Here is a 20,490-nt window from a genome sequence, read left to right on the forward strand (position 1 = left end):
AGAGGACACAACTAAATTTTAAATACTCACAAATTCACATAAAATGAAAATATTCTCATTATTTAAAAACCAACAGGAAAAAATAGCAAAGAAACTTGAGACTAAATAACACTCCACAGGAAGATTTACCACACATATACAAGTCCAAATCTTCCCTCTTCCATTTCTTTTATTTTGGAATCACATTTTAGTAAGATGTGCTACTGCTATCAAATATGTATTTCCAGTTTTTCATTTATTTCCCCTTGAAAATTGTTAACACTAAGCAATCAATTTTTAATTAAAAATTCTGTTTAGAATAAAATGTCTTTTCATTACTCTGGCTATAGTGACATTATCCAAAATTTAAGAATTTTATGAAGTTAAAGTAATAATTTATAATATTGAAGCTACAACACATCAGGTTACACAGCAGATGCTTTTATACATTATTTCTAACGGCCCCGAAAAAAATCTGGTAGATTAGTTAATATTCACATTTTACATGGGAAAAAGTAAATCCAGAGAGGCTACATAACTTGCCCAAAGATATTTAATGTGTATTAGTGTTTAAAACTGTGATTTGAACCTAGGTTAATCTGACTCCCAGTCTCTCAGTCTTCCCAACTGCTTAAACTCCCCACAGAGAATGGGGCATATTTTGTTTTACGTGGATTTAATTGTACCAGATTCTTATTATTAAAAATTATACAACCAGCTGAGGAGACTAAATTTTATGAAGACATAAAAATAAATACTGGGTATCTGAATGACTAGAAAATTAGCAGGGATAAAATGGTAAGATTGGATCATAGTCATCATATGGTTTTCATAAAACTTTGGTTTATAGTCTTTATGTCTCGAATCTATCGCAGGAATTATCTTAAGATTAGAGTGCAAGTCATTCTTTTTTACAAATCATATCCTTTAAAAATAATGATTCCTTTTGCTAAAAGTAAAGTGAATTTACTACATGTTCACTGTAGAAAATCTGAAAAAGGCAGAAACTGTTCACTGAAACACTGATAGCTCCATTTAAAGACTTCCATAACTGGCCTCTCATTTTAATTAAAATATATGTATTAAACAAAATGATATCATAAGTACAGTTTTATTACTGCTTTTCTCAATTGGGTTATAAAGGGTTTTGCAAAAAGCTTTTTCACAAAGTTTTTAATTATTACACAGTGGTATAGCATAAATGCATCATAATTTATTTAATAATTCCCATTTTAAGCTATTTTTAATGCGCTTGCTATCATAACTAATACTATATGCAAATCTTTATATTTTACTCTAGGGAAATGTCTACATGAGAAAATATTCCTCATATTTTAACATTTCATTTTGAAAATCTACAACATACTTTTTTGGTACTACTTGATATTTTCAACAATGAGTTCAGATGTTTTTATAAGTATTTCTTTTATCATAGAATAATTTGATTTTTAAAACATTAACATGTTGCTTATATACATTACATTTATATACATGTACATACTCATAACATGATTTACTAAATACACTTATTTTGTTTATAAAGATAAGAAGTGATAGAAACAAACCATACATTATTTGTTCTTTCATGTCACAAGGAATGAGGAATTTATGACATGTAGTCATAGTCCTATACTACCCCTCTTTCTATTAAGATACTAACATGATTGATTTTGTTGTTGTTGTTGTTTTGCTTTTTGACTGCACTTGATAATGACCATATAGAAAATAAGCTTATTGAAGACTGTGCATAAAATGAGAAATTATACAAAGTTCAAGAGTCCACCAAGGGACTAAGGTTTTTATACTTTCAAACCCATGGATCCTTAAGCGATTCATAATTTTTACAATTTTGACACTATAATAATAATCTTTAATGTTACAAGTAAAATATCTAAAGTCCTTATAAAATAAGATAGAAGTAAAATATTTAAAACTAAAGATATATTTTGAAAATTAATACTTTGAAAAATCTTCGGAAGACTTTCATGTTATGTCACTTTTTTGACTAGATATTTGGGTATAATCTCTTAATTAAATTGCTTTGTTTCAAGGGAACTATATAGCACAGTTATTTTCATCTATTTAGGTAACTATTAAATATAATAAATATCTTTAAACATTTAACATTTAGTAAAGTAATTTTGTTACTATTGAGAAATACATAATAGTATGATAATCAAATTGTTTCCATTCAATACACACATGATTAGAATTCTTTAACCAAACAGAATCCTTAAGTAGATACCAATAAGTAAATACTTGAGATATGTTAATTGTATTATATAATAATACACTTAATGAGTCCCTCAAGAGATAAACAGGCTATGCAGATACATGAAATCATGATTCTCTGTAAGTTGTAATGGACCAAACTTAGTCAATTACTTCTGTAAGACATATGGAAAGTTAAATTATTATGCATACACCTCAAAACAAATGTACTTCTTATAATACTGTCCTAGAAATTAATATATATTTGATTTTTTAAAAAGTCGGAAAAAAATCTAAATTGTTCCAAACTTTTTATTTGCATTATTTATTTTTAACATATTATTAATTTTTCTTAAAATACATTACTCTCATATCTCCCTACTGAAAAAGGGACAAAAACTTCATGGTAGTTTTTCATTAACAGGAAAGCAACCATTGATATTCAGCTGGAGTATTTATTTATGGCCATCTTTCATAGTGATGTTTACTTCTACTTTCCACAGTAACATTTTGAAGACAGGCAATTCTAGTTAATTATAACTCTGACCTAAAATGCCCCTTTTTATATATGTAACCAGGTTAGGTGGCCCATAAAGCAGAATTATAACCTCAAATTAATAATAAATTATTTTAAAAATCATTCTGGTTTATATAAAAAAGCTAAGGAAGTAATCTCTAAATGCTTCTGAATGCTAATGTTTATTATTTGTGAAATTTCTCTTTCCTTAGCACAGGAAAACAATGTGAGGAACAGAGCTACAGTGGCATATATAGATGGAGATTACAGAACTGAGTATCGTGTAATCAGATCTATAACATCATAAACATGTTAGAAATTTTTCTCTTTTCAAAGACCTGACAGTAAAGATAGATCCTAAATTACATTTAAGGCAGTCATTTATAACATTACACTATGGCAACCTTTACCTTTAATCTCAGGGAAAACATTATCTCTGCCATCATCTACATCATCAGATATTAACTTATTAGTTGCATTAAACAGATTTTTGAATCAGATGTAGGTTTCCATTGGCAATGAATATATGACTATCTTCATCAAAGCAGAAGTATTTCCTTTCCACAAGCTAAAACAATAAGTGGTATTTGAACTGCTGGTTGAAAGGTAGAGGCACTGGTAATCATTATTTCCCCTTGTTTGTTCAGGCCCTTCCAACAAAACAAACAACCTTTTTGTGATTGGATTGACATGGTGTTAACAATGCATTTAATGCCCAAATCAGTATGAATACAGGTAAAGCTCTCACTAATACCAGTACCAGGATGTTAAAGCCACCTATTTTCTAGCAGCCAAAAAAAAAGAGGAAAACCTCTCCTCCTTTGGCAAATAAGGCAGTATGCTAGGATTCACCAAGACACATCATCTAATAATCTTCTTTTTGATTCTTCAGGCTGCATGCTAACACTCATCTACTATACCTGCTGTCTTTTCAGCAATTTTAGCTTCTGTTGCTTTTTCTTGAAGTTCCAGCACAAGCTTTAATTTTCTATGTTCTTTATCTTCTTTAGTCAGTTTTTCTTGAAGCTAAAACACATGGGAAAAAATGTATCCTTGCATGATAAATGTCTTCTACAGATATAATTAATTACAAAGTAAAATTTTGTTTATATAATATTACAGCTATCTGCCTAATGACATTAACTCCAGGGGAAAAAATTAAGGTTGTAAGATATTTTATAAGATTATGATTACCTAAAATGATATGGAAATTATAAAATATTCTAATACACACTTCACTTATGTGCATGCATGTAGACAAATAAAGAGAAAAAACATTATTATTAAGAATAACTACTACAAAATAATGTTATCCATTCCATCGTCTTAAGGCAAAAGATTTAGAAGAGCTCTACTACTGGAAATATAATGGACAGCACAGTTTTAGTTTGTCTTAGTAATTTCAACATTTTGAAGCAAAATTAAGATAATAATCTTAATATCTGGTATAAATCCCCCTTTGTGAAAGCTGTCTCATCATATCCCATTTGAATTGGCATTGCCAACTGACTTATAATTGGCATATAATAACTATTAAATCAAAGTACAGAAAATATTGCATGCTCATACAGAATCCTTCAAAATATTATTTTTTTAAATTCTTCCCTAGGCTTCTAGGCTTTTGTCATTTATGTTGTTTTCCTTAAGACATAATCAACATTCTTAACATCAGGCTTTAGTTTCATTAGGTCAAACAATGAGAATATTAAAATCAGAAAAGTATGTAAAGTTTAAAATAAAGAAGTTATAGAAAATGATCATTATTTAATAATGCTCAGAGGAATGTAACTATTGAATAAGAGTCAGAAAAGATAAAACATGATTTGAAAAATTTGAGTGGATAAAACACAACAGTGTAAGGTAACACAAGTTAAATGACAATTATCACTTGCTACTTTAATGTTTAATTACATATATTATGGAAGTAAAATATAAGGCAAAGATGTAATTTTTTAAAAAAAGATTAAGAAAGCAACATGAAACCAGTGCACACAATTTCTCATACTCTGCAATGCTGAAGTCAAGTTATATTACAGTAAAATCTGAATGAGTAATTTTTTGTTAGGGGGTTCCTACATAAGGTACCCAAGGTTTATGCAAAAGAAAGTGGTATTGCAGATCAACAGAGGGAGGAAACTAAAAAATCATCTCATCCATCACCTAATTATACTCTGATGGTAAGGTAATGCAGAAACACAAAGCTACTGTTGAGAGGTGACAGTCTGCAATACAATCGACTAGTGAAGGGCAACAAGAAAATTTTGCAAGCCAACAGCTAAAAGTGTAATATGCAGTGATTAGACTTTCTAGATTATACCTTTTTATTGCTTGTTTTGAGAATATTCAATTCTTTTACAAGAAATGCTATTGTTGTCTCTTCAGAATCTGAAGTGACTTGATGAGGAATCATATATTCATAATTCAAATCGTTCTTTCTACATTCCATAATGCTGTAATAAAGAAAATTATTAAGTAGTGTATATATATATAGATAGTCAAATATATGTAGTAAAATATATATGACTTTATACAGGAACTAAATTTATACTTCAAATAAAAGAGACAAATTTAATCTTAATAACAAATATGTACCTGATTTAAAATTTCTATGTTATACACAATTGAGAAACTACTATGGATAAAAGAAGAAACATACAGAGTTCACAGAGATGTGAAACTATCAACTGAGAAAATTAAATTTATGGAAAACATTTAGTAACATCTAAGAGACTCATGGTTCGGTATACTTGATAAAAGAATTCAGATTTTAGAACTACAAATATTAATTCAATTTGTATTTCTGGTTAAGATTCTATTATACTTCTTGCTTTTGTGAAAATTAGAACAATAATCATATAATTTTTCAATTTGATTGAAAAGTATATTTTCAATATCAGATTCAAAACATTAGAGTAACAGCCCATTCCCATAATATTTAAGCTTAAGCATAATGAAATTATTTTGAATTTGCTATGCAATTTGAGAATAGTATCAATTTGTTAAGCAAGTAGTATAAAAGAAGGGACGAAGAGATGGGTTGTTTTTTGAAGGTGTTCATTCACGTATATGCGTAGGTACATCCAGGCATCACTAACAGCTTCAGCAGTGAGTGGTGGGGCAGAGTACATTTGCTACTTAGCAGGAATCCCCTGCTGCAACTTTGCTACAGATCTTATCATCTAGCTTTAGTCCAAGCTTTACCACTAATTTTCCCCATTTAGTCATAAAAGTGTTTATCACTTCCTCATTCATCCTTGCCTCAGCCTCTTAAAAGATATCCCAAATCAAACCTTGGTAAGACTCTGATGCTGAAGGGAAAGAAATGACCAGTATAGTATCTACTTCACTATGTGTTAATATTCATTAATATAACTCTGAATAATTTGCAAGTAAATAGAAACAGCAATTTCTTTTTTTCTTTTTAGTTATTTTTCAGGTAGGCTCTTGCATTTTTGCCCATGACAGCCTGGACCACAATCCTCCTAACTATGCCTCCCATCTAACTGAGATTATAGGCTTGTACCACTGTGCCCAACTTACTTATTGAGACGGAGGTCTTACTGATGTTTTGCCTGGGCTAGTCTCAAACCACAATCCTCCCAATTTCTGCCTCTACAACCAGAAGAAATAGCATTTTTCCTTTGGTGTACTGGGGTTTAAACTCAGGGCCTTGTACTTGCTAAGCATGCACTCTAATTCTTGAGTCATGCACCCAGTTAAGAAATAGCAATTTCTATGAAAAACTGTTAAAATAGCATTTTAGAAAATATAATTTTTGTCTATTCTGAAAATATGATAGTCATTACATTTTTAATCTAACAATATCTTCATAGCACATGACTAATTATTAAATACCTTAATGTCACAGGTAACAGCCACAGGTATCACAAATTCAAACCTCTGCCTGAGATAGTAAGTGAGATGGTAAATGCTGCAGAATATAAAACAGTAAGGAAAGCAAAAAGAAAAGTACAGGGCAACTCCAAAACTATTCAAATTCACTTAAATGAAGTGCTTGCAATAACCAAAACATATTTTTATGCTTAATATGTTCTAGAGATACCAGGTTTTGTCTTTGAGGAATAATATCTCATTTATATCAATTTAAAAGTTATTTTCATATCCATAACGAAAAGTCACAGAAAATAACACTGAACAAGGAATAAAACCTCACTGCCTTCCTATAAAACTCACCTTGTGTTTTTTCTCTTGGCTATCCAGATATATTTTTATCAATATTGTGAAAACAACAGAAAACCCTTACAGATTCCCCAAATTCTCATGCTACTGACATGTCAAATTTATCCCACACAAAAAGAAGGAAAGAGAGGAAGGGGAAGAGGAAGAGGAGAAGGGAGAGAACAAAGTCCTTTCAGCTCTTACTTTCTGGACATAAGGCTGACAGAGCACTCACCTGCATTTTTCAGATGTCTCATTATCTGGGTAAGGACTGATGACTGATGACTGATGAAAATTCCTTGATCTCTGCCCTAGCACTTCAGTGTCCTTAAATGTGACCGTATGTTCTAATTCATTGGATTTCTGATGCATACTTCCCTCTGAATTCATAGTCAGTTGCTCATCTGACTGTGTATTTTTATTTCTTCCTGTGGTCTCTTGTTCAAGGTAAATGTCAGCTATATCTGTAATTAAACAAACAACACATGATATACAAAATGACAAAGCTACATATTAAGTCATTGAACCGAATGAATATTTTTATGGAATACAAATACCCTCATGGCTTTAAATGCACATTAGTGTAATTCTGCCTGTAATTGATTTAAGCACATAAGGTATAATGTTTGCCATCCATATTTCCACTTGCAAGATCAGAAGACATTTAAAGGTAATGGTTCACAACTTTGGCTCATGTTGGAATAACCCGAACTTTTAAATATCTGAACTCTAAATCACATTCTGTACTAACTGGATTAAAACCCCAGGGAGTAGGACCTAATTCCTATTTTTTAAGCTCCCAAGATACACTCAATGTTGAGACCACTGGTTTAAATGTATTATTTTCTAGATATCTCAAAACAAGATACAGTAGTTAATGATTACAGTGAACTGATTATGTGCACAAAACACTGGTATCTGACTGCCTGGGTTAAAATCAAAGCTTTATTTTAAGTTCAACAGTTATTTAATCCATTTATGCCTCAGTTTCCTATTTGTAAAATGAAAATATAATAGCACTTATTTGAATTGTTGTGATATCTGAGTACTAAAGTACGTGGCCTAATGTTTGACAGAACAACAAACATTAGTTGTTATTTTGGAATCATAATATTAAAATTGATATGAGTATATATTAGGAAATATATTTATATGCCTCGTTATCTCACAAAAAATATTTTAAGCTGAAACTAGTAATACTTCAAAGAAATAATGTATATTTAATGGAATAGTATAGTTTTGGGGAAGAATCACACACACATACATTACTCGTGGAAGACAAATTCTGTCAGTAATAAATCAGGTCAACAGACACAAATATTGACACTTGCACTTGATTAATTCCAGCAGAAATACTTCTTTAGCTTTAAGAAGCAGATAAACGTCATCTGAATTTTAGTGATTCCGTCTCTAATCTGTCAAATTTAAAATCATTTTGAGGCATAAGAGAATAATGTTAGAATAAAAAGAAAATAAGGATGCTTATAAACTTTTGCAAAGTATTCATTTAAAGTCTTTGCTTGTATTAAATACAGCTAGTTGTAAACTTCAAGTATCGACATTATTCTTATTAGTAACTGAAAGTTATGCCATAAATCATTTGGTTTTGGGAAAATTATCTTGATTTCACTTTATTTAAAGGAATTAGAAGAGAAAAATGTGTTATCATTGCTACATACTTTGAGATAGCTATAACATTTCAACATTATATTCTGTTGAAACTTGAACAATTTTAGGAATCTGGTATCTGAACATAACTTTTTGATTTATGATATCTTGAAACTCTTGGTTTGCTTTAGATAGATGTTCATTCACCATCCTTCTTTTCTGAATAAGCTGTTATTAGACTGGAATTCTCAAAACAATCTGAATGGGGAAATTTTATAAATGAACACTAAGGAAACCCTTTTATATCACTAGCAAACCATGATTTCTAATACTAACATATATCTTTTAAGAAATTAAAATAAAAAGAATTATAAATAGACATTGAAAGCATTATCAAAATAAAAACTGCCTCCAGGGACATATCATAAAAAACCATTAGGGCCTACACTAGTCTCCAGTTTATGAGGTAAAAAGACTCTTTAAAGGGAAACAGAATGAACCATAAGCACTATCAGCTATAAAAGTCCATAGATCTCCATGACAACACCACACCAACTGCTTAAGTTCTGACTCTTTGACCTATTTGAGATCAAATTTACCACTATCTACAGCTTGTCCCATTTTTTTTTACCTCTATATTTTTAGGTCTAGTTCAGTATCTTTCTCCTTTCAGCATTTTATTCCTAACCTTCTGATGTTTACTAAATCCCTGATATCTATACTTGTTATCTGCCTACCAGTGTCATAGCTCTCTTTCTTCAGGTTTAACCTAATGTCAAATTTTGTGACAGCTGAACACTTGGTAAGTCATGGGTATTTCTTTTCAACTGTCTTCACCAAACACTTGAACAGATGTGAAAGGTTCCCAATAACAGGACTATTTATTGTTTCCTACTGAATCCTAGAAATTATAACTCTTTGAAGTATTATTAAAATAAACTCATCAGTTTCTGACATATTGCTGGATTATGATTCTAAAATGTTTTCAAACGTTAAAATTTTAAATGCTTAACATTTTAAAGGAACCCATATTGTGTGATTTGGCTCTATATTTAGATATTTCTAATTTTGTTCAATAGTAAAAGTTTTTAGATTCCTTTTGGGTAGGGCACTACTGGGGTTTGAACTCAGGGCCTTGGGCTTGCTAGGCAGGTGCTCTGCCACTTGTGCCATTCCTAATTCAAACTATTCATCACATTTGGAGTTGCTTCTGCAAATGAGACTATTCATAATTTTCCACCAAGAATTTAATTTTACCTTAGAGTAAACAAAACTGATTTATAAAATATTTCTGTCTGCCTGTATTTTTTTAACCAACTACTATGGCAAATATGATTTCGTCAAATTATTTTTCAATCCTGGAAAGACATTCAATGTTCTTCCAATTTTCCATACCACATTATCCTTTATCAGTATTCAGTCATTTGTATGGAAAGTTTGAGCTTTATAATTAATACTGATCACTCATGGAAACCCTACAGAATGATATGCTCTATGATAGGGTACTAGGCCAACAATGTGAGTAAGAAACAGAGGCTTCCATCAAGGACGCTATAGTATAATGACTGTGGCAAACTGATGTAATGATCTGAATGCAATGTATCAAGGACTAGGCAGTGGCTATAGAACACATAATGTCTGTGCTTAACTGAAAACTGCAGGAAGGCTTTACAAAAGTACTTGCTCCAAGAAGAAGTAGAGATATAAAAAGTAATGAACTGCTAATAGGCTAAGTTAGGTGGATTAAAGAAAAAGCTGGCAGACTATAAGAATAAGAACAGAGTAAGAATATAAATGAGTATAAGGGGAAGGAATAGATTTAGGAAATAGAAAGAAATGTTTCTTTACTGAAATGATAAAAAGTAATAGTGAAAATTTCTAAAATGAGTAAGGACAAACTTCAAGATGTGGTGCATCTGGAAATGAGCTGACAAAAATGACTGATGGTGAAGGTATTTGGAGAAAAGGAAATCAAGGGGTCACTTTTGAAGTCACCAAGCTCATCCAGAAAAATTACAAAAAATGGAGATGAGAAACGGGAGCCAAACACAAAGGTCTTTAATGACTACTGAAGCATGCTAAAGAAGACAGAGACAGATGAAAAAAACAAAAACTTAGAGTAAGACTTTCTTTCTTTTTACTTTTAAAATAATGTATTTTATTTAAAAAAAGTTACAGAAGACAGTACAAAGGATTCCTACATACCCTTCATTCAGATTTCTCCAAAGATTAACATTTTACCACACAAGCTTTATTATACCTACCTATCTACATACACACACACATTTCTTTCCCTAAAACATTTGAGAGTAAGTTGCAGCATAATGAGCTTTGATTTTTTAAGATATATTTTAAGATACTTCTCTAGCATCTTGCATCTTAACCAATTTTTCTTTATCTTATTCAAAGCCAAACTTAAATATAATATTTGAATTAGTACCTTTTTCAACTAAGAGTATAACAGCAACTACCATTGTCTTTATTTTATGTAACTCTCCAGACCAGAAGATAGATCTTGATGAAGTCACACTGTGATGACACGAATAAAAACTTTTGCTGAGCTTGTTTGTATTGCCTCATCAATTTGTAAAGAACTGCATACAGAAATATGAACACATAAGCCAATAAAAATGCCACAAAAAGTGAAATTATGGGACTATTTTGAACTCTAGTCAATTGAAAACAAGTATGTTAAATAAAAAGACATGTCCACTTCTGATCCAAATTCTTTTCTCTTCAGATAAAAACTTAAAACTAAAACCATTCTATTGATTCCTCTCTCTGTCTTATATGTTTTAAAATACAAACTTTCTTTAGCAATCCGTCTTGGTGTTCAATCAATGTCACTGTTAACTGCTCTTTCATTACTAACTGAACTAATATTATTTAAATTTATTTCTCCATATGGGTTTATAGAATATATTAATCTTTTTCATAATTCATATGTCTATGAAGTCTTTTTTCAGATTTAAACATCAGGAAAAAAATCTATGACTATTATCAAATTTGCTCTCGTGAGCACACTTTTATTTGTGTGTACTCTAAGAATCTGACCACGTTGAATGTAATATATTTTCCAAATTTTCCTTTTACTATCTAACGTTATCACTGCCATGTAAATTTACCCTGCAACTATTTGAAAATGATGACCTGGGTGGCTATTAAATAGTATTCCTCTAAAATGCCATCTACAGCTCTGCCTCGAGATAGTTCAAGCATCTGAGAAAACTGATGAAGTGTTTTTGGAATGTGAACATATGTTGTGGACTAGATGCATTATATGCTTTGAAGATGCTCTATCTCCATAGTGACTTTCATACTGTTTTCAATGGACCATTTTCATCATCTGAAGAATTCTTGTTTTACTTCTAGAGATGTCAGTATTGCTAAGTCTCAGTGCTAGTGTTTATAAACCCTGAATTGCTTAGTCTAGAAAAATAACAGTACTATGCCATTTCCTATCCCAGAAAAGAAAGCTTAGAGATCCCCTTTGAGTACAATTCTCCAATTACATATGAATGTATAATATACTCAGTTAAATTGATGCTACCCAAGAAATCATGACTCACAGCTAAAAATCACTTATTTCATGACTACTTTACAAAAGTGAGGAGGTGGCTAAAATCAAATAGGAATTCTTAGAGGCTGGGAAATTCTGTTCTGCCTGACTTTGTAAATAGTTTGTGACAACTGGTATCTGTGTAAACGGATTTGATGGTCCCCTGGGGGAGGGGGTCAATACTGTTTACAGAGCTGTTTCTTCAGAGTGGTTGAGTTAGAATTGTCTCTAGGGATTCTACCAGGTTACTCAAAACAGCAACATCCGAGCTACCTGACAGCTCAGGGACATAAAAAAACAAGGGAACAGAAGTAATGTGGACAAATACATTCAAATAAATGGATCTTTTCCTCTTGAAATAAAATGATTTTATATGTAAAATCAACCATAATGGAGGCATTTATTGGAGTGCTTTTTGACACTTGCTAGCGCAACTGATAACCACTTCTTTAAATTCTGACTTTTGAGGGGAGACGGGAAGAGGAAAGGTATTACTTATGCCTTAGCCTGATTTTATAAATATAAAAAGAAAAAATCTTTGTATTTATAGATTTTCTTTCCAATGTTGTCTATCACTACATTTTTTGCTATTGGATTATAAATGTGATGTAACGACAGACTGACTATAATAGTTCCACATTTGTAAACTAAAGATGTCTTTTTTCAATAATTAAGGAGTCTTTAAAACTGAACATTAGTTTCAAAATAACCAGAACATCAACTAGTGGCTCCTAATGAATTCTACCAATTCTTTTTTTTTTTTATTAATTCTTTAAGTAATTTAAACGTAGGTTTTAGAAAGCGCATTGAAAGTTTGGCATGTTATAGTGGTCCCACCTAATATGAATATGTACACGAGAAAAGTTGATTATCCAAGTGGTCTAATTACCACAACACTGATGTATTTAGACTTTCCAAACAGAACCAGAGTCAGCATAGAGATTCTAAAGACAAAGACTGTAGAATCTAATTCTGACTCTGTGGTATACTATAGTGACTTTTAGCAAATTATTTAACCTTTCATCAACCAGCCTACCAGGAAAAAGTAAGAAATAATAGTAGACACTACAAAAGGTTGTTGTTATGAGGACTAAGTTATTTGAATTAAAGAAATCATATGGAAAAGTATCAGTAGAGAACAAACATTCAGTAACTGTTAGATATTACCTTTAAGTATGCTTCATTAACAGTTTCTCTATTTTGATTTCCCCACCTTTCCATGAGATAAGCATCTCCATCTTGGAATCATAGTCAAATTTTTAACTTAAATTTGGATTTTTAATTAATTTCTCTTAAACATTAAGAATAAAAGATACTTATTGTCCTGGTGTTACTCTAGCTTTCATATTAAATTTTTTCTACATTTCCTGAATAAATGTGTTTGATGGTCTGTGGTCAGAATATACCTAGTGCAGCTAAAATCAATATAGTTAGCCTATTCAACATTATTATATACTTATTATTTTCTTTAGGGAATGTTAGCAACTACGTGGAAAAATGCTTTCAGAAACTGTATAATCTTTCAAAATCTCTATAATACTTTATTATAACCATCCATAAGACATGCATTATTATTCATTCATAAGACATGGAATTAATAAATAAAAGAATAAATAAAATATTATTTAATCAATGAGAAACAAACACAAAGAAGAAATATCTAAGAAGATTAAAAGTTTTAATTAATACATAATGGTTTAATGCAGTTCATGATAAACTGAAGAAGTAAAATTACTTTGAGATTTAAAAATCCAGACATAAGGAAAGTTCCCAGAAGAAAATTCAATCTTACGTACAAAGAAAATTAATACTATATGTCTACGAATTCATTGTTGTGATAGGAAAATGGAAATTTTAAACAACAGTTCTGTAACAATTTCAGTACTCATTGTATTATCACACAATATTAATTACAGTAAGGATCATAGAAAGTAGATTATAGACTGATACTTTACAGAATCTAATTTAGTTGACACAGGAAATTAGGTAACTTTTGGACCTTAGTCTTAAGAAATGCAAACATGAATACTATACACTAATTCTTTCAGGATTTTATTTGAATTTTGGCTTCAACAGTCACAGCATAACCAAAACTGTAATTTCCCTTCAATTTATCTACATACTTACTGCCCTTCACGTAGGGTTTAAACCTGCCAACAAACTTTTAGGTTGTCTCTACATATGGCAAAATGAAAATATAAGAGTATCTTTTTGTTTTGCCTATTTTTTAATCTCACCATCAAGTTAATAACCAACCTGTTGTGGTTATAGCCACTATAGAAAATGAATTACACAGATGTGGGTTCTACAGCTTATGGTCTTCTCATCTATGTTTGTCTCCCTTTATAGGATGTAAGCAGTCTGTTATACTCATCTTCCGAAAATATACAGAGCAATATATGTTTTTTATTCATTAAAATGAATCAATGAAAGGAAATACTGATATAGACAACTGTCTCAAAGATACATGGAGACCAAACAAGCATTAAGAATGAGGACTTGCTGGGTATGGGGGTACATGCCTGCAATCCAAGTACTTGGAAGGCAGAAGCAGGAAGATTGTGAGTTTGAGGCCAGCCTGGGTTATACAAAAAGTTCCAGGCTAGCCTAGGCTACATAGTGAGGTGCTATCTCAAAAAACAAACACAAAAGAAAGAAAAGAAAAATTAATACTTAATATTTTAACACTTATCAAGCACCAATATGATGCCAGATGCTGAATAGGTTATAAAAGTAAATAAAAAGCATCCTTGCTCTCAGGGGAGATGGTAAAGAGTCAGGCAGACAGACAGTACGAAGAAATACACAAAAGGTTGGTGGCAGAATGGCGATGGTCTCAGTGATACTCTCAATCATGCAGATCAGCAGCATCCAAAGATAAACTATGCAAGCTACTTATATAATTTAAATTTTTCTAATAAGCACACAAAGAAATAAGAACCAATCAATATTAACATCATAAATGTTACCATTTCAATATACAATATAAAAATGATTTTAAGAAATTTAACTTTTTTTATACTACACATTACACATCTACCTTTGGACTGGTCACATTGTAGTGCTGGAGAGCTATGTGTGGCCAGAACCTATGGTATTGGAAAGCACAGTGATAGGTTCTTATGTAGTTCTACTAATACATATGGTACTATATTGAGGGGAAGTGAAAACATTTGTTGGAAAGGGCCTAGATGTAGCTATAAGATAAAGCCAGAAAAAAAATCATCAATCTTCCAGTATAACCTAACTGATTCATTTGAACATTAGGGTTAAACAATCAAAATAAATGATATCCTTTATAACCCTATACATGGTTGTCTATCTAGCTAAATATACATATTAAAAAGAAGTGTTGAGGTTTTTTATCTTTGATTATGATCATCCAATGACTTAGTATACCACATTTCAAATTATCCATTGCCTATTCATGGATATTACTGGAATTTTACTTCATTATGAAAAAAGCTATTTAAAGTGATAGTACACCAATTTTTAAAAAACGTTTTTGGTTGTTTAACCAAGTCTGGAATCGTCATGAATATATCAATACTTAATCTGTAGAAGAAAAGTTTAGATTTCTGTGTAAGAGCTATTTAATATATATATAACCATTTGTGAAATTCTATGATATTTAAGCTTCTTATTTCAACATCCTTTACCTTATGAAGGCAATGAACACAGTTAAATAGTGCAATTACTTATAACTATATCATAAATTAAGGCTTTATAAAATTTATATCACCCTATTGAAAATATTAAGTGTTATTTAGGCTATAATGATTACAAAAACTATCTTAAAACATGATTACCTAAAGTAACAGCTAATCTTCATTGTTTTACTTTTCCTTTTTTCATGAGTTATTTGACCATATTTTAAATATTTTTAGCCTTTCTCAATTGTTCTTATAAGAAAAATTCCTGAGGAAACAAAAAAGATATGAATGAACTGTGTAAGTCTAAAATTTCCATAACTGCAAGTAAATTAAGTTTAATAATTATATTTTAAGATGAATACACACTGTAAATTCAATAATTTCATAAATGACTTATGGAAGACAAATTTCACAATAATAAGTACAAAGAGAAAAATACAGATTTTCTTTATATGCTTTTGATTTTGTTTAAGAATGCCTTTAAATTCAGAGAATAAAATAGAAGACTCATCAGTCAGATACTAATAGGGAATCACTGAAACATAATGTTAGTTCTAATAGATGGATGATTGTATTTGGTCTTTTGAAACTTTGAAGTATAGGTAAGTCTTGATCACACAAATTAATAAATCCTAAAGCTGGAGTTAACAATAACCATTACACCCAAATTCTGCAGCTTAGCCCAGCCAATTTTTCAAAAGGTCAGGTTGTGAACTGGAGAAGATCAGGGAGGTCCACCGCATAGCTTTGTTGCCAGGCATCTCTCGTCTGGATTGTTGCAGGCATTTATTAGTATTCGTCAGCAGACTCAACAAAGCAAACAAGAAATTCAAGCACGAATAATAAAATGAAATGCTGCTATATAACCCTTTGTCATTCAGCAAATATGGGACTTTTTAGCTACATTGTTCCTAAACCTGGGTTACTACTTTAATTTTTCTTCACAGTGCTGATTGAATGAGTATGCATGTGTGTTAAATGCAGAGCTCCCCTAACAACTGCAGGACTGCCATTTAATCTGTTGGTAGATGGACCATTTCCTGTGGGAACCCTGGCTATGATTTCCAGATCCACCAAATAAATCTCAGATTAAGATTCCAAATGAAACCTGCCTTTGGCAGATAAAAAATGTCAAGATGGATATAAACAGTAAAATTATAAATTATCTAGGTGTTGCATGACAAACCAATGCTCAATTTTTTTGTTGACATGTACCCAGATATCAAAACTATATGAGACATTCATCAAATGTCACACTTTCATAATATTGGAGGCATCATTAAAACTGTTTGACTAAGGACCTCAAAGTGTTTAAGCAGTAGCTCAAAAGTATATTTGTGCAAAGTAGAAGAATAAATTTACATATCAGCAGCAGCTCATAAGGGATGGGTAAATATTCTGTTTATCTCTCATTGTAATTCAGGTTACTTTAAATACAAGGTTTTAGGAAATCATTACACTCTATATGGCGTCATTACATAACTTTTTATGCAATGACATGTTTTATTCAAATTCACCATTTCTCCAAAAAAACAAAAAGCATACACACACACACACACAAACACAGACACACAGACACACACACACACACACACACACACACACACACACACACACACACACACACACACACAAGGTAGGAATAGTACTTCATTAATCAGTTGTAATTACTGAACTAGTACTTTGTTAGTCAGTTACACTATAGCATCCTCAGCCCCTGGGTTAGAGTTGGCATTTTAAACTTTTTTAAAAAAAGCATTAAATACTTCAGACATAAATGTCTTAGAAGAGTAAATTTGTTTTCTGATAGCACGTTCATTTCAAACGATTTGTGGGAGGGGCAGACATTTTAAAAAGAAAAAAGCTAATGAAGGGCCAAAATAGAACATGTTAGAAAGCAAATGGCCTTTTAAAAATGCAGAGGAAGTGTCTGGTGCTAGTTTCTACTGCATTCTCAGGAGATCAATGACTGAGTTTTTAATTACTTCTATTTTTTTGACTTTGCTCTTGTTACCTGAACTAATGTAGTCTGTCCTAGTCTTAAACTCTTTGTTGATTATAAAATGTAGGCAATGAAAGTTTCTGAATGGAAACAGTGACATTTTGCTAAAGTTTTTTTTTCAACTCTTAAAAACAATTATGACTCAAAATTTTGCAACATTTGGCCTTCCTAAAAATTTTGAAATCATCTATTTAAAACAGATTTCTTTCAAATTATAATTTCTTTACACTTATAATAATCTGGGGAAATGATGCAGAATACTCTATACTCTGTATTCCAAATTTTAGAGATTGTATATAAGCCTGACACCTTGAGGACTACATATCTGTTCTGTCTTTCCTATCAAAGTTTGTTCCTCCAATACTAGTTGTTGGTTCAAGGAAACGAATTCTGAATAAATTCTACATATTTCTTTTAATTTTCCAAGGTAGGGGAGGAAATTAAATAATGAAGAAAACAGTAATACCATATGCTTAACTTGATTATACTGTTATACTAAAAATTTCAAATTAATGAACATTATTAAATTAGTCAACTGTATTAATTTCAAAGTACATCAAATTCCCTTAGGTATACACAGAAAAATTGTATTAAAAGGAGGAATTAATTTTAAAAACACAACATTAGAAAAGCAAAAATTTACACATGTATTTTCTATGCAACAAACACAATTTTATCACTATGAACTGTTGTTAACTTTTATCCAGTAGTGTCCTAAATTTAAAGTACTAAAACTTAAGTGAAAATTAGAAGCAATCAAAAATAAACATGAAATCCAAACTATGAATTTTAACCTTCCAGTACAATTTTACCATTTGGCAAAGGACTATCACTTTCACCTAAAAGCTACCGATTGTGTGTGTGTGTGTGTGTGTGTGTGTGTGTGTATGTGAGATTGTGTGTGTGTGTGTGTGTATGGTTTTGGGAATTGAATCCAAGACCTCACACACATTGATTATTTTCTGTACCACTGAGCTGTATCTCCAGATCCCTTAGAATATTTTTAATTCAATCATTTAAATCACAAAATAATCGACTTAACCAATTTCAGATTTTTAAGGCCTACCTTGTTCTATTTTTCCATACTCCCCAAAACAAGCAGACACAAAGAAAATTATCTAAACTCTCCTCAAAAGACAATAATGTCCTACATGATAGAAACCAAGCCACTAAAAGTTGGAAATATTTGGTGAACTCTTCCAAAAATGGTTTATGCTACCACTATAGATTTACTTATAACCAAAAAATAGCAAGTAAAAAGTAAAAGGTACACTAAAAATATTTTAATGTACTAAAATATGTAACTTTGCCATATAAGAGATATGTTTCTAAAAGTATTTTGAGTACCTTCAAATCCAGGAAGTCACATCATTCTTACTCTATGGAAACCAGAACCAACTCTGCAAGTAGCCCTAAATTCAGTCTATACACCAATGTAACCTGATCTCCTAAATCAACAAATTCGAATGCACACTCAACACTTTATAGTAATCATACTAACAGGATGGCAACAGTGATTTTAAATGAACTAAAATTCTAACTTGTAGAAAACTAAAGATCCAATATTAAGATCTGTGTTGCAAATACTTCCAGGAAGTATTCTTGAATGAAACTCCATAACCAAATGAAGATTTTCGTTGAAGAGCACAGACTCTTAAGGAAAGAGAATTTAAAGAAAAGCAAAAATCTTTTGACAAATTCAGGTAGTATTTTCTATTAAAAATTCATATTTTCATGGCCACAGATAAATTTGAAAGAGTCTGTATATTTTAAAAATAAGAGTTGATACTTCCTTGAACCAAAATAAATACATAAATAAATAAAGTCAAAAGAGACCTCAAAGAGAGAATCATACCAATAGAATTGAAATGGGGGAAGATGAGGTCTATTAAAAGAGAAATTTACTGTTTTCCATGCTCAATCTTATCATTTCTATAAAATGGAAGATCAAAAATGTATTAAGAATTTCACATGAAGAGTTGTAGCCTGAGCTGATTTAAAATGCTCTTTCAATTTAGGAAAGGAAGGAAGGAAGAGAGAAGGGAAGGAGGGAGGGAGGGAAGGGCGGAGAAAGGAAGATTTTTACTGTCTCACAAACATTTCCCTTAATAAGAATTTATGGGTAGGTTCATGGATTGTAACAAATGTACCACAGTGATACAGGTTATTGATAGCGAGGTAGGTTATATTTATGTGGCGGCAGGGGTTAAATGGGAACACTATCTCTCTATTTTTCTGTGACACTAAAACTGTTCTAAAAATCATCAATTAAAATACTGCCAAAAATAATATGAAAATGTATGACTTAAGCTCAGCAACGTGAAGTATTCATATCAGAAATTACAAGTGTCATAGTTCATAACAAATGTTATAAATAGCTAGAAACTAAGTTGCCTTCATATATTTTTGAATGTTATTCCATTTTCCTACTGAGGTCAAGAGTAGTAACAGAATCATTCACAGGAAGCTTAAAAAATAAAGAAGCCCACAGTCTTATTAAAATAAATGTTAAAATAAATTATTTTCTTTATAAAAGAGTACAAGCTGCACCATGATTCTAAGAGTAGTCTCAGTATTTCCTTAGGAAACAAATCAATCCTGTTGGCCAGCTGCCAGGATCCTACCAGCACTCTCAAATATTTTGGTCATGTGTGAGATGCTACTAGCACTCTATTAAACTAGGTCCTATGAAGCTAAATAGTAAATTTAATCAGATTTCAGGCATGTTCTTTTTATAATCCCTCTAATGCATAAGAAAAATTTTAAAATACAATCTTAAATT

General features: G+C 31.0%; 1 protein-coding gene across 14 annotated transcripts in view; it reads right to left on the reverse strand.

The window, feature by feature from the left end:
- Window positions 1–20,490, reverse strand: part of Mipol1 (mirror-image polydactyly 1) — a 320,736-nt gene that overhangs the window by 226,814 nt on the left and 73,432 nt on the right. For 9 of the 14 annotated variants that reach the window (XM_074068123.1, XM_074068126.1, XM_074068125.1 and 6 more), the window contains 3 exons: window positions 7,122–7,350; window positions 5,025–5,157; window positions 3,628–3,733 (listed from right to left, as the gene is read on the reverse strand). In XM_074068123.1, the coding sequence (XP_073924224.1) occupies window positions 3,628–3,733; window positions 5,025–5,157; window positions 7,122–7,350 (468 nt within the window). Of the gene's footprint in view, window positions 1–3,627; window positions 3,734–5,024; window positions 5,158–6,247; window positions 6,320–6,562; window positions 6,639–7,121; window positions 7,351–20,490 lie in introns of those variants that run through there. The other 5 variants (XM_074068128.1, XM_074068127.1, XM_074068129.1 and 2 more) reach the window with 5 other exon arrangements.

Source organism: Castor canadensis, chromosome 3 (genome assembly GCF_047511655.1).
Source record: "Castor canadensis chromosome 3, mCasCan1.hap1v2, whole genome shotgun sequence".
NCBI lineage: Eukaryota > Metazoa > Chordata > Mammalia > Rodentia > Castoridae > Castor > Castor canadensis.